Source organism: Athene cunicularia (genome assembly GCF_003259725.1).
Source record: "Athene cunicularia isolate RWA chromosome 3 unlocalized genomic scaffold, athCun1 chr3_part1, whole genome shotgun sequence".
NCBI classification, from domain to species: Eukaryota; Metazoa; Chordata; class Aves; order Strigiformes; family Strigidae; genus Athene; species Athene cunicularia.
Window position 1 is genome coordinate 58,810,385 of NW_020799097.1, and position 22,107 is coordinate 58,832,491.

Below are 22,107 nucleotides of genomic sequence, written 5' to 3' on the forward strand. Positions count from 1 at the left end.
TGAAAGGAAGGAAAAAGGTGTGGATTCTCAACATGACTGGAGTAGGACAATAGATCACTATCAAATTAAGCACAATTAATTTTCCCTATATTGCCACATATACAATTCACTAGGACAAAAGCCTACACTCTCTCTGAAATCCTTTTTACATTCACATAAGAAGATGTGCACATTAATGGATCCTGGAATGATTTTTGAAATTCCTTTGAACACACTATGTTTTTCCAGGAGAAGAAGAAATGTTGCAAGGCAATATCAGGCTGATGTTGAAGAAGTGCCTCTTTACTCCTTTTAACCTAGACATGCTGTTTAAAGGTAACATTTATCATCATTACCCCACTATGCATCCAGCAACGGCCTAGAGAAGGGTGGAAAAACTCCAGGATGAGGGACATTGTCTTTCTGAAAGTTCAGCAAGAGTCTGGGCAGCATCCATATTTCTTTCATGCTGTGGGAAGGAACAAGCCAGGCTCTGTGCAGGTCATTCAGATGTTCCATAATACCGAGTCAAGTGATGCCAAAAACACACTTCCAACACCATGTGTCTAGGATTTTGGGCACCATTGTGATTATACCTCGATGCAATATTTCCGTACTAGATGCAGCTGGTTGCCAGAGTGCAAGTAAACTTCATAACTGACTGCCACGAGTCAGTCCGGGAGCAGTAAATTAGCAAGTGGCTCAGGCACTCTAGTCTAGAAGAGTAAAAAAGGAGTGTGGTGGCTGCAGCACTGGGAACAACGGTCCTTGTTCTCCTGCCTTGAGTGTAAACAAGTCCATTGTTATCTGACTTTGCCAAACCTCAAAGTATAATGCTAGAAGGAAAAATAAGTTTTACAGAATTGAGCATATACAACCCTTTTCTTCCCTTCATAAATTGTGTGTAACACTAGTTGAAATTACCTAAGTGTTTACAGTATGCTATATATATAATGGCACATTTAAGCTTTTTAAAGGAATTGGAACATTTCAGGAATGTCTCTGGTGCTGAAAAAGGCTAATGTATTACAAATCATATAGTATTTTAATTCAGAAAAAATATGTTTGGGTATTTTGACCTAGCATCATAAGGGTTAGGAAACTGAAAGAGGATGCCATGAAGCATGACTGATGGATCAGTCGAGCTAGTCTGCTTCAGATACATATTGTGCAAGGCATTATCGCTGCAATCAGTCACAAAAATGCATATTTAGTTTTTGTACATTAAATACTACACCTGTGAACCTATGTAAAAGATATACAAAATATAAATGTCATCAGGACTGTATATTTCAAACTTTTTAAAATAAACACAAATTATATATATATGTAGGCATATAGGTTGTAATTTCAATGTCAACACTAGCACAGTTTGTCTCTTCTAAATACAGACTGTATACTTCCTAGTCCAACACATGCACCTACAAACACATGATCATGCATACAGCTTTACCTTCTGCTGTTTGCAGAAGAGTCAGAATATACAGCACTATACATTGTTTCAACTCAAAATTGATTGGCAAATTGGGGGAGATGCCATTCAAAAGAAATTCCTTGTGAGCTATTACCAAAAAAACCGAGAAAACCAGGGGTATAGTTATTTTGTCTCAATAAAAACACTGAAGACCATGGTGATGATGACCTAAGATTCAAAACGCTTTGTCCAGCCTGTGGTGGGGGTCACTCTTGGACAAGATACAACAGTGTAGAACTGGCTGCTATAACACATACCAAACACAGTTATAATGAGGTGTAGAGCTTTCACAACACAGTCCAACCCAGCTCTGGGTTCAGACTACGGAGGTCTCTGACCGAAAGGAGACAGAGCAGTTGTACGCCGTTCTTCTCACAGCAGGCGGTGCTGAAGGTGATCTGGATGCCCATCTGGAAGGTAAGCGTCGATTTGCTGGCCGAGCAGGCCGGGAGAAACCCTTCCCACTTGAACATTTAGCTGGCACAGATATCTAGAACACAAAGGCAATTCCTTGCTTTAACAAGTTATGGCTTTTGTGGAGTGCAGCGGGAATGTAGGAAGGCATTTGGGGTGACCTCAGAACAGGTGGTCTGACGCTATTAAAAGGAGCACAGTAATGCGCAGAATGCAAAAGAACAGCTATTTCTATGTAAAGGGATTCTCACATTGGCTGCGGTTTAAAATATATGGAGGCAAGCGTCAGACACAAGGAAAGGTATAGAATGTTAAGGCAAGCCCAAACTGACATTCACTTCTCATTTCTTTTCATTTTTGGAAGTTTTTTTGGTCAATGAACACGGTATACTGTTCTAAATGTAGAACTCAGTCATTACTGAAGTATGGTCTACATACTTTTCAGGTATTTTTTGACAGATCCTATTTCAGTAGTCACATCTTGCTAAGAACTCTGTTTCCTTTAGGGAAATGTGAAGCTGTTTACACTTGGTAACAAATTCAGAATGGTTATGTATTAATGCAGTGTCATGTCTACATACAGAGCCTTATACACACAGGAAAACCAACAGATTTTGATCATAGGTACAGTGATGTAAATTGGAAAGAATGAAAATAAACCAAATGGCTTATGTTATGTGTAGTGTTTTACATCTTTGTGATGTGAATTCTGCTGGACCTAAAATGGCAACCTCTAATCAGGCAATATTTTACATTTAGTTTGTGCAGATAGAAAAGACAATATAAAGCGTGAGCCTATGGAGAAAAAAAAACCCAGCTGGCTTAGTAAAGTTATTCTGAGCTTGCATCAATGTAAACTTAGTCATTATCTAGTCACTATTTCTATTCACTGATGAAAATTTGTTTTCCTATCAGAAGTTCATTGGATGAAAAAGAAATCAGAAGCTTCATGTCTTTCTCTTTCTGTGCTGTGGTTAAGATGTGTCTGCTAAGCATGATGTTGCATCACTGCAAGGCTGTCAGAAAGACATGCAGAGGAAAATCTGCATGGTGGGATTCTCAGCTGTTTAAGTCCACATAGCTCCACTGAAGTCTGCGAATTTGTGACAGTTTAAAGCACACCAGCTGACAGTCTGAACCCATTTAAGTTTCTCAGCTCTAAACACATTTGTCTTCCCTTTTCGGAGATGCTAAGGGGCATGTCTCTTTGTGTTCATTGGTCAAGGAGCTCTTCAGGAAAAAAGTTTTTTTTCTTTCTTTGTGGCCTTCTACAGAACCTGAAACTTACAGTGTATTTTCAAATCCATCTGTTTCTCTTTTGATTAAGAATGTTGGCAAAAGCAGTATTTCTAAACTTCTGCAAATAAAATTCAGCCAAATAAAAATTAATTAGTCATGCCATACTCTTCTGTTTCTGTGAGACTACACTTGAATATATAGGAAAAGCGTGGAACAGAGACATGAGTAAGAGGGGGTCACTTTATTACTGGAAACTTTATGGAGCTTCAATACCCCTTTTCATAGGCAGTTCCAAGGAAATCCTGAACCGAGCAGCACCTTGGATGCTGAAGAATGCTATCTAAACTCTCTAGGATTTTGACATGACCAAGTGTGCTTAAGCCTTTAGGGAAGGCTTATGAAATAACTTGTTAGCGAAAGGAAGGAGGGAGGGAGTTAAAACCTGATTGCTCTTTTCACTAGTTCAATCCTTGAATAACTGCAATGCAGTTAAAATCTAGCTTTACACAACAGCAACAGAGATCAGAATCTGGCACACGTCTTCACTGGTCATTCTTACTTACATGCTTCTGCCCTCCCACCAACTCTGTTCTCTTCAGAGGAAATACTTTCGGATCCTGGCCTAAATTGTCTATTTTTACATAATAATTTACAATACCACATTAGTCTGCCTCATTTTAGAATCTGAAGCTTGGTTTGAAACTGAATTATTTTGTTCTTGACATTCTTATGAACCTTACCTCTGGTAACTTCTGTCTCTCTTTTCCTTGCTTGAGTTGCTGCCCAGTATGCCTGGCTGAATTCCTTGGACATTCTTGCTTTCCTTGTTCAGTCTGGAGCATTTCTAAATACTGACTCAATGTCTCACAACCCCCATCAGTGAATTCAGGATTTGCCCGTGTCCACTTATCTTTGCAGCATTTTGCATTACATGGAGAAGTGACTGTTGATTTTTCATAGTTTTTCAAAAGCTTTTCAACAACACCATAGTTCGACCTTGAGTCAGCTGAACGTGGACGACCGGATAAATTACTTGGTCTCCAGTCATGCTCGTGAAGCATGTGCCTATAACCACTAGTATTTGGAAGCCCATTTATTTGCTTTTGTTGTCCTGCTATTCTGATAGCTTTGCTGGAGTTGCTAGTTTCTTGCTCCTTTGCTGCAGGGAATTTGGGATTTGAAACACAAGATGTATTCACAGTTTCTGTCCTGCTAATAGCTGAGTCACACAGTGGATCACAGGGTTTGTGATCTTCTGATGCTGTTTGAAGTACCGGGTTTTCTTGTAAAGCATTGTTACGTTTATCTGTGTGAAATACAGTCCGGTTAAACTCATCGATCTTTGCTGCTAAAATTTCATTTCTTTGGGTCTTTCCTAAAGTATACCTAGAGTCTTCCAAAAGATCATTGTGCAGGGTAGCAGGGGCATAAAAGTCATTACTGTAATAAGGGCTGCTGTGAGACTTGGGATTTTGTTTCTGGTGCATCTTGTTGCTTTGGGCCATATTCCCATCTGAACAACTCTTTTGGGCTGACAGTGGGGAAGGTTCACTTCTACTGTCTTTTCCAAGTTTGCCCACATCATATGCCCACGTGTTGTGGCAGAAACTTGTTGGTACATAGCACTCATTTCTGGTTACAGGTATTGCAGCAGCTACCGTCACAGGACCTTTCACAGCCTGGCCTTCATTTGCACAGGCTGCTGCACTTTCATTCTGGTCTATAGGTGAAGGATTCATCAGTTTCCTTCCACTCCTACAGTCCTGAGCCTTGCAATTACTTTTGATGCCTGGATCTCTTATTGGTGCTTCAGAAAGCTGTACAACTGCAGAAAGTGAGTTTGTTAGGTGGCGAGAAGTGCTCCGTGGAGGAACTGGTGGAGCTTCTTTCTTTTGCCAAGGTCTGAAGTCTGTTCCATTGTCACCAGTAAGACCACCATAAGATATGTCCTTCAAAGCCTTGGTGGAGCTCATCAGATTCTTCCTATTATTCTGTTCCTCTGTTTCAAAAGCAACTGAAGTCTGTGATTCATTGCTGGACACATGGTTCATCTCAGGCAGAATAACTGTGCTTTGGGTTTCCTCAAATTCCCCCAGGAAAGGAAGTGACTTCATTCTGGAAATAAAAGGAGAAGTGTTTTAGGGATGAGCAATAAGGCTATTCCCCCAGGGGACCTCAGCATGGATTCATTCTCCCCCTGAGCAGGTGTTTTAACACTTGCTGCTTAAAAAGATTTGGGAGCCGTTTTGCTGCAGCTGATACACCCAACATATCTGAAACATTCATGAAGGATTTGAAGAAAGCTCAACAAAGAGAATCTTGTATTCTTTTCCCTTGCCACTAAAATTCTTTTTCTGAGTTTTTGTAGATGATTGTTTGTTTTCTTACCTATCCTACAGTAAGGACAGTGGGATCTTGTGAGTTCTAATGACTTCAGTGAGAGACTACCTGACTATGAACTGAATGAAGAAAGCTTTACGACACAGTGCATCCCTTGTGTAGGCTTACATTACACATGACAGTACAAATGTGCCTTTTGAGATCTGTTCAAAAATCACTTTTCTCAACCAGGATTTAGAAACTGTGCTGCAGCTATGAATCTATTTGCTTTAAAGATACAAACACTAACCCAGCTACAATAATCAATTAGTGACAGATATCCAACTGACTGAAGTCCCTCTGCTCGTTGGGAGTATCTGAGAAGAGCTTGTCACGATGCAGACTTCCATGGGTTCTCATCACAGCTGAGACAGTCTTTCTCAAGCTCTTTCATGGTGTGCACAGTCACACCACTGGTTCAGTCTTGCCTTCTGAGAATTTCTGCACAACTCAAGAGGAAGACTAGTGTTTAGCTTGCTAAAGGAGACCATGAACATAGAATTTTTAACAGATGGTGGAATGTTCATTTTACATACTTTACAGGATCTGGCTTACCATCTTTCCATTAGTACCAATGTATGATTGTTCTTTCTTCTCTTGCCTTCTTTGCACTCTTGGATTGTCAGTCCCTGACCCTCCCCCACACTTAAGGCTAGATCTGGGCTTGATATAAGAAACATCACAGTCTAACAAATCCATACAGTGTTGTACAGAACTGCATGGAAATGGGACCAGGGAAGACAGAAATATCTGTTCACTTTCCAAATCCTCTATATAGCCATTAGAAACAAGTACGATTTCATCTTGTATAAACACTAATTTCATTTTGTAGGTTCTATAGATAAACTCCATTTTGCTAGTAAAATGTGCCCTTGTATCATATTTTAGTATATTTCATTTGAATGTTTTATCCTGAGCACCAAAACACTAGGAGGATAGGAACTGCCCAACTACTAATAAATTCAACAACAAATCCCCTTTCAAAGTGAACAGGAGCACAGTCTCATTATTCATTTTCTTCCTCTAATATAAAGAGCCCAAATATGTTTTTACCTTCTGTGGTTGGACTTCTTTCGAATTTCCTCTTGATAGATGCATAATTCTTCACTGACTCTGGCAAGTTCTTTAAGAGCCTTTATAAAAATGAAAAGAGTCCTTAAATATAAGCCTTTTAAATATTATCTCCAGAATTATTTTGAAACTTGTGGTGATTTGCATTTAAGACTCACAGCAGAGGAGAGCGGCACAAGGAAAGACACAAAAATTGCCCAGGTTGTGAAGGGAGGTAAAGAACATGCTGTTAACACTCTTAAACAGTGAGAAAACATGCATCAGTAGCAAGCTGAGGAGGAAGTAGAGACAGTGCCTTGCCAGAAAGCTAAAATCAGGGAGATCAGTTCTTTAGGTTAACCTGACAGGCCAAAGCCCTCAGTATTTTCCTTACCCTTGTAACTGAAACATGCTCATACTTTACTTACTACATTGAGATCACCAATATAATTCTTGGCATTTTTCTTGGAAGTTCTGATGCTGAGGCTGTCTTCAGGTTCCTCACAGTTCTCAAAGGCCAGACTGTCCATTAACAGAGTATTGTTTCTGCTCTTGGCTATGGTTTCTTTACATTCGTGACCAGTTTTACTGAGGAAACTCCCTTTTTCCATCCTGTCATTTGCCACATTGTGTTGATAGTTCAGCTCCACTGTGTCACTCTCTTCCGAAGTAGGGGAATGCCTGGACAGCTGCAGCATCTTGCTCTGAATGGCCTTATCATCATGGACATTCATATTGCCCTCCCTTCTAAGTTTTACCTCCTGGTAAAGCTGAAAAAACAATAAAACCATCTATTAAATCATGGCAATGTGACGAACTTCATGGTAGAAGAACATATTCATCTTCTGCTTTGAATGATGCCTCACTCAGTAGCACCAAGTAGAAAGAATTTATACATGTGTCAGTAGAAAAGTGTTGAGTCACACGGTGTGATAGTTCACAGACTGTTATTGTCACAGGATGAGGAAAGGGCTGTTACCATTCACAAACTCTTTGCCATAGTTTTAATGTATGGCTTCCATCCACAGGATGGGATCAGAAGAGATCTCATGAGGTCAATGGCCCTGCCTTGAGTCAGAAGCTGTATGGTTGTCTTCCAAGTAGTACCAGCACACTGTGTGATGGACACAGCCCTGATCTGATGGATGGGGAGTGTGAGGGAATGTGAAAGGAAGGAGAGGGCTCTAGCTATGTTACAGCCTGTTAAGGTATATTAGTTTAAGGAGGGGAAGTGGATTCTCATCACATATAGCACCATCTGGACTAGAGCAGACTATTCTTGTTTCCAGGCAAGCGGAATTCTTCCCTGTGACTGCAGTGATAAGTCAGCACTGCAGAATGGTATTATTTGGCAACGTGCGGTCACTCTCTTATCTTCTTTCACGCTATCAGCTGAGATCCAGTGGCTTCATTAGTAAATGAAAAGGTGTTAATTCCTGTCACCCAGCACATTCAAACTAGAGAACTGTGATAAATTATAGATTAGAAAAAACAGCAACATCATAAAAACCTCTTCTGCTTACAGTATCATTTCCAGTGCCAAGAATCCCATGGCTCTTTATAAACATTCATTCTTAACTTGCTCTTATGAAGAAAGCACAGGGCAGGCACCTCTGAACAGCCATCTGCCTGCTCTCTTGCAGTGCACAAGGCCATCACAACAGCTTTTGGAAGGACAGTGAAAAAGAACAACAACATGAAGAACATGTGGCCATTTCATGGGTAGTGCTGTGGATTAGAAGTATTCTCACATTCAGAGATTTGACACTTGACCTCATTCTGGGCTTTTAGCTTTCACTCCCAAAGTCCAGCTGCTCACAGAACCTGAGGGCTGAAATTTGTCATTTCCAAGAAATGAGGGCCTCATATGGACTCAGCATAGCAGTAAGAAGGGAGGATACCACCTCATAACTGTCCTGGTTTCAGCTGGGATAGAGTTGATTTTCTCCCTAGTAGCTGGTACAGTGCTGTGTTTTGGATTTAGTATGAGAATAATGTTGGTATCACACCAATATTTTAGCTGTTGCTAAGTAGTGCTCAGACAAAGTCAAGGACTTTTCAGTTTCCCATGCTCTGCCAGCGAAGAGGTGAATAAGAAACTGCAAGGGAGCACGGCCAGGACAGCTGACCCGAACTAACCAAAGGAATATTCCATATGATAGGATGTCACGCTCAGTATATAAACTGGGGGGATGTTGACTGGGAAGGGCGGATCGCTGCTTGGGAGCTGACTGGGCATCAGCTGGTGAGTGGTGAGCAACTGCATTGTGCATCAGTTGTTTTGTATATTCAAATTATTTTATTATTGCAGTTTTATTATCATTATTATTGTTTTCTTCCTTTTTTGTCCTATTAAATTGTCCTTAACACATGAGTTTTACTTTTTTTTTTTTTGATTCCCCCCCCTCATTCCACTGGGTGGGGGGAGTGAGCGAGTGGCTGTGTGGTGCTTAGTTGACAGCTAGGTTAAAGCACAATAACTCAACAATATCATCTCCTAAACCACATTAAGTCTTCCTGGAGGAATTCAGGAATTAAGTTAGGTTTTGGTGGGCTAGAGAAAACTACTAAATAAAATAAGCTGATAAGGTAGCACAAGTTTTATTGAGGAAATCCCTCTAGAGATTATGGCATTTAAAAGGTAACCCCCCTTTTCTCCAGCCATGTGACTTTTGGCAAAGATATTTTCAGACAACTGAAATCAAGGGCAACTATAGACACAGATTTAGAGGTGATTTTAGGATACCAGTAACCTTGGGGTATCATTTGTAGTTTTGTCTGGTCCTGCAGTACCCAGCCATTTGCTTAATTCTCTTCCCCTCAGTCCAATTCCATTCTTTATCTCTTTTTCTGTCTCTGTCACACTTTCTTAATCCATATGCTAATAAAGAACATGGAAAAAACATGGTCTTCGCTGCCATTGTCAGGACTACTAATAGCCAGAATATCTTTTAACAACACATTACCATCATTCCAAAACAGCTTATATATACACCTAACAGGCTAAAGTTCCAACTACACACAGAGATCACATTACTAACTTTTGAAGCACTTTCACCTTGGCAGTGAAATTAGGTATGATTGCACAGAAATGTCCTCACTAAAGAAAAAATGAGGCAAAAGCTATCATACCAGTTTGCAAGAACAGCAGGTAAAGTATAAGGGAGCCGATATTATGTCGTTACGCTGCAGGCTGGTTTAACGGGCAGTGTATGGCTGCAATTCATTTGGCTCTGATCATTTTTCTTCTCATACTTTCATGTGAGCAGTCTCTGCCATACATTCCTGTGTTGCTCAGCCACAGGACGGTGTTGGCAGAAAGAAAGCAAAACTACTCCATGTGTATATTAGAATGAAAAATGTGGAAAGCTCAGTGGTGAAAAATCTTGCTTCTGTATGTTGCCAAGGCAGATTCAACTTATGCATTACAGTGCCAGAGGGTTCTGCTGCAGGGACAATCTGGGGATAAAAGAGTAATAAATAATTACCTTAACTATTTCTGGAAGATGTATTAAGAATGGAAGGGAGTGAGTGTTTGTTAGTATGTGTAAACACAAGTGGTGTCAGGGCTTTTATGCAGTTTACTATATCTCTTTTCTCTGCTAAAAGTCATCCATAATTGGAGCATGTTCTAGCCAGAATGATTCTGCATCATGCAGCATTTAATGTATGACGTTCTTCTTAATATTACCATTTACCCCAGCAGACCTATGCAATCTAATTCCTTTTTGCCAGAGAATTCTGATACCTAGATTTTTTTATTAGTGAATATGCATTCTCCTAAACCCCATACATGCAGTTATTCAGCATGTATTGAAAAAAGCATGTATAATATAGGCATCGTGGCTCAAGCCCAGCAGAAATGGCAGCAGTATTACAGCCAACAGTATCACAGCAAACTTCACGCAAAGTAGCATTTAACCTCCTGCATCATAATCATGACTATTAAATGAGCAATTGCAAATACTGATGAACCCCAGGTTTTTCAAACTGCTATTAGCTATTAGGAACTTCCAGTGACAGATAAGAAATAGGATATAATTCAGAAAAAGAGTGAATTGAAGTGATCGCTAGTCACTTCACTTCAAGTGAAAATATTAGTGTTCAGAGTTTTGTCTAACAGTACCTCTTCTATTTTCTTCTGCATGACCTTCCATTGACATTCCCATTCTTTCCTTTCATTGTCAAATCTCTCCAGCAATTCCATCTTCTCTTTATTCCAGTTCCTCTCAGTATTCTCCAGTTGTTTACGCAGGTCCATGGTTACAGTCTGTGTAACAGCAAGAAGATAGCTCTGCTTTTTTTCTGTCTTCCCTCAATGTTTCCTGGAAGTTTATCAGCATAAGTCTTACTTGTGTTTGATCCTATCTTTCAGGAAAAAAAACAGCCAAGTAAAACCCCCAAATAATTACCTTAAATGCTCTTCCGGAAGACAGCATCACACAATTGCATGATATATATCTGGAGTGTGACTGGAATATGGACAAACTAAGCATTATAGGACACAAACCCTAGGACAGAGAGGCCCAATCTGGAAAGGGGAGGAAGGACACGCATCCAGCATCACAGAACTCAGGAATGTCGGCCACAGCGGGCTCTATACCATCGCCACTTCGCACCTTTGCCATTATTCTTCACTATAAACCTGTTTTCAATGAAATTCGAGTCTGCATGACATTGAAGGGCACTTGAGGACCTTGGGATCCTGCAACATCTGATCTTGAGGATGAAAGCTATTTTTACATTTGTTCAAAAGACAACTGCAAGTGTAAAGGTATCGTGTTTGCTCATGCACTCCTTTCACATGTGCATGTAGCACAACAAGGAATGTGACATTCTTTTGGCAATTGAAGATTGTAAACCAAATACATGCAGAAAATTCATATGGCTATATGAATGCTTTAGAATACATAAACAGGACAGGAAAGTTAATAACAGCTAACAAACATACATATACAGTAGAAAGCATCATTCTACTATATAAAGGACTATAAGTCACTAGAAAGAGTTAATGTATTTTGGATTTACAAATCTAAACCTATAAATGTTAGTACCAGGACCAGCATAGGGAAAACTAGAAACTATTCTCCAATAGCACTAACTCAAATCTAATTCAAAACCTTGTTCAGAACATTTAACTAATTTGTGCTTCATATTCTCCTTTCTCTTCAGTAGTTTTTAGTATCTTAGTATCTGCAAATGAAAAATTATTAATTGACCCACTAAAAAGGTATATTTTAAGGGAAATATTTTAGATCTGCTCATCTGACATTGGAGCAAAACACTTACAGATTTTATGGGCCTGGTCTTCCTCTTGCTTTTTTAGGCTTTATAATAGAAAATCCACTATCATCAGCACATTTACTATGCCAGCAAGACCAAAATAACACTCGTTCATTCAGTTATGATGGCTCCTGTGGAATAATGGCTGGTACACACACATTGACATTTGAGTTTGTTAACTTTCGTTCTCAAAGCCAGCTGTTGTGTTACTTAGGTGGATGTGGAATATAGTTCTAGTCACAAAAGGTCTCTGCATTTCTTTCATCTCCTGCCAGAAACCAAGTGTGTGGGCAGGCAAATGAATTATCAGAGAGTTAACTAGGGATAAGCCCAGTTTACCTTCTTGGAATTGGTTAATTTCCGTGACTGATGGTCAGTGATTGTCAACTTAAAGGAACTGCTCATTTTATCATCCACATTTTCTTTGATATAGTGAAAACTCATTTCTGAGCTTCACACAAAGTTCTTCCCCATCCTGTATTTTATTGGACAAGTCTTGTTGATTCAGCTGTGGCTACTGCATAATCACTGCTTACCAGTGTCTGCATTATTTCAGCTGACTGGGAAGCTGATGCCAAACTTGGAGTCAGCTTCTTTCATGAACAAGTAAGCAGAAGAACTCAACTGAAGCCCAACAGGTTACTCAGATCTTTGGGTCATAGGAAGTCCTGCTACAGGATGTCTCAACTGACAGCCACCATGGATCCAATCATAACTCAGGGGTTGCAAAACATCAGGGGTTGTAAACCCCAAGCAATTGTGGAAGACTTAGGGAACAAGCTGTCAGCCCATTTCACAATGGTGTAACCATGTCACCATGCAACATGGTATTGGAGCTTACCCTTTCAAACCTGCTTTGGAGCTCTGAAATGGCAAACTGTCCCTCAGCTGTCTACAAACAGATTTCAGACCCTTCTCCTTCCACCTGACTAAAACCATACAAGGCAGCTTTACAAAAACATAAAACTCCTTGAAACTCAGCACTGCTGAAAGACAGCACAGCATTCCCATCACATTAGTCAAGCACTGGTTTGCTTGTGGCTTCTTAGGGAAAGCCAGGCTATAGAGACTGCACCTCTCCAGACCAGTGTTTCAGCTTTGTGCCTGACTTCAGTAAGTGTTGACCAAAAAGAACTTACAAAAAATTCCACTCCACTTAAGACATTAACATCAATTGTTAATGAACTTTAAAACCATTTCAATACTTTCACACTTTGCTAATTCAAAGTTTGCAATTCTTAGTACGGTCATTTGCCCTTTTTTTTTTTTTTTGCTACATTTATATCTTTATAACCTTTCAAGACATTTCTGAGAAATAAACAAAAGTCAACTCTCTGCTCCACTAGAATCCTTCAAATAAATGTCAGAAAGAAATAGAAAAAAATATAATCACTGTGAAGTCATGAACAAGACAGGCAGGCATAATCTGTCTACAACTTGCACAAAGGGTGATTTTGCCAGTGCACTACTAGTAATAATGACCACGCTTCAATCAGCAGCATGTTACTAGAAAGAAAGTCAGTACTACATAGCCTATTTTTTTTACATATATAAGAACAGATATATAATATGTACTCCTTTCAAGCATGCATATAGCATTGAAAAGGCCCTGGTAGTTTCTTAGTGCTGGGAACTGTTGTTGCCATGTTTGAATTCATCTTAACAGTTGTTTCATATGGAACTCTGATTATAAAAAGATATTGGAGACCATCACAACGAAATCCAGTCTTGGAATAAGTTAGTTACAGGTAGTCACTTTTAGCTCTAATATCCACAAAAAGCTTGTATTGCTTCTTATGCTTCTCTGATTTCCTTTTGACATAAATTCTGAGAAGAAAACTCATGTTTATTATGTTAGCAGCTGGATGACTATACAGATTTGCTGCTATTGTACAGTGGATAAATTCATCAGAGTTTTAAATCCTGTTTCTATGACTCTTTGCCATTTTTTTCCTTGGTGTTTGGGTTTATTTTCTCAGGGAGGATGTTGCTTATTTTTTCCCTATTAGCAATAAAATCCAATCTGTGGTCCTAGTAGCATACCCTCTGTCTGTATAGTGCACTGAGATGTCCCCATGGGTATTTCACAAGGCTTAAGCAACCCAAAGGGATGTAAAATGTCACATTATAATTTGCTGTGTGGATCAAAACAGTATCTGTACTCTTGTAGTATCGGCACTTTCTGCATGTCCTAGACAAGGTCAGAAGCTCATTAGAGCAATCAAATTCAAGCAAATAATCAATTTTGTCTACATAAGCTGCATTTTCCCTTAACTCTTCCGTTAGCCTTCCCTCCTCGCAAGTAAAAATGTTTTAAGCAACTATTTGATGTTAATGATATTATTCCCCCATGTCTTCCCCATATCCTTTCTATCCACATATTAAAAATGCAATATAGTTTGAAACCAACTGCTATCAACTTCTGAAAATAATCTGCAGTGATATCAGCTGCGATGCTATTTTTCAACAGAGATTAATTAGATTGGATGTGAACAACCGTTCATATACACATATAGTCCCTTGATTTTACAGGGAAAAAAGCAAATTTTATTTCCAACAGAGTGCTGTACTTTGTATGACTGAAGAAATCGCGAATTTATGTATTCATATATCTGTTCAGTTACAAAAGTGTGCCATGTGTCACAATACTGTGCACTTTATACACAAAAAGAAACTACAACGGTGAGAGTGAAAGAAAAGAGAGAGAAATCTGAAAGAGTGAAAGAACAAGAAAGAAGAAAGGAGGAAATAAAGAAAAAAGGAAGAGAGAGAAAGAAAGATTCAAATGCTCACAATGCTACCTGTCATCCTTGTACAGCTGATATATCTGTGCCTGCTCTGAAGAATCTGAGCTAATGAAGTCTTTCTCTAAGAATAAAGACAGTATATAACATACATGAATACCACATTACTTGTAAATAACATTAGAGAGGTATTTAAATAACTGTTTGCCACATTAGTAATTTGATTTCTTTTTTAATCTTAACTGTACAAGAACACAAGATTTAAAATAAACTGTAACCATACCTTTCATGGAATAAGAAATCCGTTAGAAGTTTTTCAGTCCATTTCTAAACAGCAGTGAAAGCAATGAAATAGCTAGCTGGGATCCAGTTCTGCGAATCTTGATCTTTAAAAGAAATAAGCAAGCTAAGCAAGACACAACCTTTCAACTAAGGCAGCATTTGCAACTCCCTTTGAATAACTCCGCAACTTTTGCAAACTGAAAAACAGTTCCGTTCAACATCATCCCAGCAGCTGGCTTCCACATGACGTCAGTGCATGGAGGATGGTTTTAAAGCCATCTCTTCCAACCCCCAGCTCTGTAACTTTATATCTCCTCATATTTTGTGTAAACAACTCCAAGTCCAGGACATTTTTAGGTTTTATAGTGCAGTCCAGTCTTTAAAGCTTGCCAAAACGGCTAGTGTTAATATTAAAGCTATGACAATAGGCAATTTTAGGTTTCTTTTATTAGCGTCCATGTTGTAAAGGAAGATTTTTGCTGCCTTCCAGACCCAGTTTTCAGGGTTATATTTTTTAGTATGATCATTTTGAACTTTGTAACCTGATCGTCATAAACTGCTTTGTAAAGGGAGTTTGTCTAAAGCAGCAGTTTTGTTAGTTAACAGCTATCTTAAAGAGCTAAAAGCAAACCACTCCTCCCTAAAAATCTTTTTCTGTTCTAAATATGCTATCACTTATGAAGTGCAGAGTTACTGGGCACTGTGTAATCCTACTGTCTTGCATTCTGAGACTGGTGCTAATGGTTTCTTTGGGATACACCCAAATATTCCTGCTACTTTATAAGGTTCCTGGATCAGATTCTCCAGTCTGTTAAGATACTTTGTGTCTCAGCAATGCACAGCACTTGAAATTGGATGGAGAATCTCCCTCGCACAGGGAAACTCATCCCTGGCATAAAGTTAGCAAGGAAGGTCCAAAACCACCTCAGCCTGGATTTAAAGCACTGGGAGTGCCAATAGCAAGTGTCAGTATGGGGTGAGGGAAGGGAACGTATGTGATAAAAATGATCCAGTAAGTGAAAGTCCACGGGAGACCCCAAAGCCACTGTAGTGAAATTTAGCTGCTCCCCCTGCTGAGCTGTGGGCACAAGGAGCTCCACTCTCTCCTTGTATCTCTACCCACCACACTAACTCTGCTGTTGCACAATGTGTTAAGTTGCTTTCATTTGGCACGCTGAGAGAGGGCAGAATCTTCATGCACTGGGTATTTGTGCTTGGATGTGCCTGTGGACAGCAAGACCACCCATAGTCAGAAAATTCACATTTCAGGGAATATTTGTCCCCATGTGTACCTGGAGAAGGGCCACAAAGTACTTACTCATGCAGCATAAAACTCTGGATAAATTCTGTCATCAGATGGGTGTCTTTGAATGCACTAAGCAGGAGTGACATATTTTTGTGGGCAGAGCAGTTGATGACAAGAGGATTGGTGAGATGGACACAATATTAGGATTCATGCATCCTTTGCTTAGTCAGCACTCCCCTCTTTAGAACAATAAGGTTTTATCTGTGATAAAATCCATGCACAACATAAAGATTTTAGCTCTGTGTGCATTTTATAGTAAACACCAAAGCAGGTTTCAGAGAAAACACATATCTTCTCCTTATATGGTCCAGCTGTAAGTCTCAGTGAATACACTACTGGGGAGCTTATTCTACTCCCATGTAACATGAATAATGGGACTTGAGCCATTTGTGAAAATTTCAAAGGTGGTCTAACATCTAACAAAGATGTCCAAGTACACAAACTGAATGTTCCTGAAGAAAACTTCCAGCCTCTAAACTCTGCAGATTTAAAAATTCTTTGTTCATAAAGCAACCGTGTGACTTCCTTTGGGAGGCTACATCCCAACACACCAGCTGACATGGCTGTGAGTGAAGCTGGAATGCCTGGGAGCAGAACTGAGCCCACAGCTGGAGGCCGGGTGCCACAGTGCTGCCTCCTCCCTGAAGCCAGCACAGCTGCACCACTGAAAATTAAGAAAGTTAATTTTCAGTTAAGACAGACAAACTGAAGACATGTTTTTTTACTCTTACCCATCAGCACAGGCTATTATTCTTGTTTCTTTAATATTGCTAACTCAATACCCCTCACCTTGTTATGTGAGCTCTTTGAAATAAAACAGAAAAATTAAAGAAAACAAGGGACTAAATCCCAGGATTGATTATTCACTCAGGCAAAATTCTACATTTCTGTCAGCATGAGGAATTATTAATGTGAGACCATAGGTCAAAGGGCCATGTTAAACTCATCCTAAAATGGGAAAGGCAGAGAAAAAGTTGGGACAAAGAAAACATGAAGTGACATATAAAAACTTGGGCTCTTTGTTCCAGACATCCTTAAGTGTAACAGTAGTGACTTTTGCTTTTGAGGAAAAAAAGTTATCCAACAGATACAGTCCCTCCCCCAGAAGCAGCAGACAAAGCAGCAAACGTGGCTTTCTGGCCACTGGCACAGGGAAAAGAAGCAGGAAAGCTATTGTAGGTTTATTGCATCTGACACACTGCTTCCACAGGCAAAGCGTACTTTGTCTACACCTGGTATCCGTTCTGCTTGCATTAAAAGTCAGCACCTCAACAAAAAAGGTGCAAGGGCATTTTCAACAAGCCCTCTGCTAAGCTTCATCACACAGGACAAAAGAGCACGAGTTTCAGCATAGGCTATAATCTGACTATGTACTCAGGGTAGCATGTATTTGGGTTAATAGCCTGAACTCAAGATAAATTTTGAGCACCTTTCAAGTACCTCTGTATGAGCTTGGTTATGGCACACCCATTTTGCTATGTCCACATAAATTTGGTAACAAGAAGGAGTAACAGCACTGCTGCCACTGTAATCAACCCAACCACAACATCAGATTCCTGAATGATAATCTTGGCAAATACATCTCAGGAGTGGATACATAAATCGGGAAATGGGCAGAAGGGAATACAAATTCTGTCTCTTCTTACAATTGTGCACTTCTGCAATAGTATTTAACTTAGTGGAGAAGCAGAACCAACAAAGCGTTATGTCATGTCATTTCTCCAAGGTTACATTGGAAATCGGTGGCAGATACTTTAGATGTTTACTTTAAATAGAGCCACTATAATTTTCCCCATAGGCAACTGCATGTGTAATGGCAAAAGTTGGGTTTGAATATCACTTCCCCTGGCATTAAATCAGAGACAGAAATGTAAGCCAATGAGAATTATGTCCCTGATACTGATGCCTTTAGAAGTCTCCTACTCACCTATCAAATTCTGGGGTGATTAAGGAGAAGGGCATCTAATACCCTAAAGCTCTGCTTGTTTTTGTAAACAACTCCCAAAGTTCATGTGCAGTTCATCTCTTTTTATAACGCATATTTAGACAGCCATGTTTCTGGCAATTTTCTATTTTCCGACTGCCAGGCATATTTCTGCACTATAGCACCTGCTCTCTTCTAGTTTTGATTCTGAAGCACTGGTGACATGTGTCAGCAGACACTTACTCTATCTCTAACTGGAGCTTCAGGCATGGATATTTTTGGCTGAAAGAAATATCTCTGATCCCAGAGAAGATGATCATTCTAATATCATGGGAATTTTTCAGTAACAGGAAAGAAAATATTTGTAGAGGTATTTTGTCAGGGCATTCAGAGATGACTCTATATAGGGAACAAATTTGATTTAATTTATCGGGTTGCATTAAAGGAAAAAATGCATCTATTTTCTAAATGACATAAAAATTCATTGGCTTTACTGCTGATTTACACAAGTGTAAAAATGTCAGAATTATACCTATAGATGCAATATCTCTTCCTTCTGAAAGAACGTGGAATTAATTCCTTGGGAACACGGGAAAGAGAAATTTAATCTTTCAGAGAAATGTAAAGTTAAGGCAATCTCAGGTTCAAAGGCAATGACATTTTTGCCAGACCATTAGTATTTCAACAGAATATTCCAAAATGGAAACTGTGAATCTGCTATTGGTTTAAGTGAGATTTGAACTGATAGGTAACCTGGCATATCCAGCTTGCTGCCACTAAAAGCAAAATCTTATATTCTCCTTATTATTGCTCTTCAGAATTAGATGCCATGCAGCAGACAGAATCTAGCAAAACAGCAGTGTTTTGCCTGGCTCTGCCCTGCCTGAGGCCCACACACTCCTGCCAGAAGATGAAGACATGTTCGGCTGCATTTACTCACTCACCTGTGAAGTGGACTTTGCCCACCAGGCCAGTAGCTTGAGTGGGGAGAAGGTGCTTGTTTTCTTGGCAGGTATAATTATTGCATTCTTAGTGAGCCCAATTTATCTCAATTCAGCAAGAGAGAACACTTATTTATTTGGCTAGATGTTATCTTCTGGCTATGGACAGATACATGGACATGATTTTATTAGCTTTCTCAGCAGCTTGTAAAATAGTGAAAAATGGGAGGGCTGTGAACTTCTCTGCAGTATCTGGTGCGAATAAGTGGCTCCCATCACTCCCTACAAGCCAAATGCAGAAGGACATGAAAATTGCATCTCATTTCTCACTGAGATTTCTCTGTACAGAGGTTTGCAGGGGTCCTCACCATTCCCCTTGCTCATCACAGATTCAAAGACTGTTGGGAGCTTCTAGAATGATTGTGTGTGCTTTGGTATTCTTTAATTTCAGACTGTAGCATGTGCAATAGCTCTCTAAACATCCCAAAAGGTCTCACCTTTGAATTGCTTTGTTGATGCCTGACAGAATGAGGATGAGGAAAGCTCCAGCTATATGCAAGAAAAACCACTATGAGAAATCAATGGGGTTATAACTGCCATCCTGTACAGAGGTTATCTCCACCTTTTCTCAAAAGGTTCAACCTCACCTTTTCTGTTTTCCAAGAAAGAAGCAAATCTTCCCCAACTATTTCCAAGATGTATTCAATGTATGAACTCAGTGTATTAAACTTCCTACTACTTTACAGTAGTAGCATTACTGATACACTTGGGTGTAAATCTCTCTCAGTCCTGTATGTAATAAAGATGAGTAAAGGTATATACAAGTGTGGGGTAAAATCTGAAAGCCCAGAACTTCAGAGTTAAGTATGATTTTTTCTTTTTTTATGGGATTGAGCCCATAACATTTAACAAAACCCAAATAATCTTTTCTTCCTCCAAGGGAGACAGCAAACCAGAAAGAAACTCAAAAAGTCAGTCTCAAGCTAAGATTTGATATGACAAGTTTAAGCCTCAAATTATTACACTTTTAATGTCCGAATTGCAAATACATGGGGAAAAAAATTTTCAAGCAGTTGCTGAAAAATTTCTTACAGCAGTTGCTGAGAGAAAAGCAGCAAAAAGGTCTTTTCCCAGTATTTGAGAACTATCTTTACAGTTACAGAAATTCACTGTGAAGGGATCATATGCTTGACCATATTTTGCCATAATAGCTTCTAATATGTGGAACAACTTTTAGGCAATGGAGCATAAACTATAGCAGCTTAGAAACTCCTCAATATTACTTTGGGCCTGACTTTCTCTTTAATTAGGACACCTGGCAAGGCTATCTATTAATCTGGCATATATTGATTGTAATTCTCTTTAGACATATCTTGCTAAATACAAAATAAATAATGACAACATCTCCTGGTAGGAATAAGTATTTGGACTAACCAAGATGAAGTGATTTAACTCAATAAGGTTACTACACCTGCAGAGTATGCTGAGGAAAAGCTAGACAAATGAGAAAAACACAAACTTTGCTTAATACTGAATATTGTGAGTTTACTATTTTTTTTTTCATTCTCATAAAATAAGTTTTATTGCCCAACCTCTGCTTCCTTCTGAGAGGCTTCCCTCAAAACAGTGTCTCTCTGCTACTTCAGGTAGCAGAGCATAACCCAGGCATGGAGATGAACTGTTCTCACTGGGGAATGGGTTAAGTGAACAGAGTGCTAACATGATAAATCAAAGGGAATCATTATTGCCAGCTAGAAAAACAGCTGCTTTATTTATTAACACTATTTATGACTAGATTTTTTTATCATGGCATCTGCACAAAAAAAATTTCATTGATACACTTACTTGTAAATGATCACCTTTGGAGAATTCACATTTGTGGGACCCAGTGGTTTCAACATAGGCTAAATAGAAAACTAAGCTCCACTGGGCATTTCAGATGAGGTTTTCATAGCTGGAAGATATCCTGTTTGCAGGAACTGCTTAAGTTCAGTGTGATAGGAGGATCATGAGTCACCTGCGCTCTCAGTGCAGCCCCTCATAGGCAAGACAGGAATATTCAGCAACTATCGATGCACACCTATGTACACAAGCTTCCCTCACCTGTGGTTGCTCACTACCAACAGCACGGTTCGACGGGGTCACTCAGCAAGCCAAGAGTTACCATGCTCATTCAAAACTTGGTCTGAAACCTGGAGAGAGAATTCATAGCCCTGGTGGCTACAGACTGGAAAATGTTATCTGATAAACTAGGTTGTTAGGAAAAGATATTTGACATCAGACAAGGTGACTAGCATCACTTTCTTCAGTTCAAGTCAGCCCATAGCATGGCCATTTTTCTAGAGCACAGAGAGAATGCAACCAGCCTATATCTCTCAGAAGACTCCTCGCATACTCTGATACCTCCTCCTCGTTTATCTCACTCTCAGGGGCTCCAGCTCCTCGCCACATTTCCAGATACAGTCCTCTATATACCAACATTCTGATTTTGTCCCCTCTGTGGTGTCTAATCCACATAATACAGTGCTGAAAAAAATTATCATCACAATCGTGCAAAATTTATACAAGATGTGACATACACAGAATACACATTGAATGTGGTTTTACTATTCATATGTGGCTAGAATACAAATTCTTTTTCTGGGAGTGGGAAGAGGAAAGGAACAGACTCTTCACACCCACTCTGCATATTTCTGGTTTGCTTCTGATTTGGTGCAAATTAATGAATATTAAATTGGTTCCAGTCACTCAGGAAATTTTTATTCAAAAATTATAAAACCAGACAAAGTAAAAAATACCATTTTCTGTTTGCTTACCTGGAACACCATGGTGAGCAGGTTTCCTATTCAACTGGGTGACCTTTTGGTATGTTTTTTTCAGGTTTTTTGTTTTGGTTTGGTTTTGGCAAACAAGTAGTCTTCAGTGTTTTTACAGCAGTGGCTATTACAGAAACTATGTCTCTTGCACTTCTTATCTTGGAGGGTGGACAAAATAAACAAACTGAAAATAATACTACAATGAACATTAAATGATGAATGGCTTACAGTACAAAAAACAGTGTAAAAAGGAAGACAAGTTTAAATATTGTTGTG

The 22,107-nt window shown here is 39.3% G+C and overlaps 1 protein-coding gene across 6 annotated transcripts; it reads right to left on the minus strand.

Moving 5' to 3' along the window:
- Positions 1-261: 261 nt before the first annotated feature.
- KIAA0408 (KIAA0408 ortholog) lies at positions 262-22,097 on the minus strand. Of its 6 annotated transcripts, none has more exons than XM_026846287.1 (8): positions 21,832-21,849; positions 21,119-21,207; positions 14,846-14,948; positions 10,662-10,860; positions 6,964-7,305; positions 6,539-6,618; positions 3,847-5,221; positions 262-1,943 (listed from the first exon to the last, which is right to left on the minus strand). In XM_026846287.1, the coding sequence occupies exons 4-8, from the start codon at positions 10,794-10,796 to the stop codon at positions 1,770-1,772; spliced, it is 2,106 nt and encodes a 701-aa protein (XP_026702088.1). In that variant the 5' UTR covers positions 10,797-10,860; positions 14,846-14,948; positions 21,119-21,207; positions 21,832-21,849; the 3' UTR covers positions 262-1,769. The 6 variants fall into 6 exon arrangements, with proteins under 6 accessions (XP_026702088.1, XP_026702089.1, XP_026702087.1 ...); XM_026846288.1 differs by lacking the exon at positions 21,832-21,849 and adding an exon at positions 19,513-19,564 and having other exon boundaries at positions 21,119-21,191; XM_026846286.1 differs by lacking the exon at positions 21,119-21,207 and having other exon boundaries at positions 21,832-22,097.
- Positions 22,098-22,107: the final 10 nt, after the last annotated feature.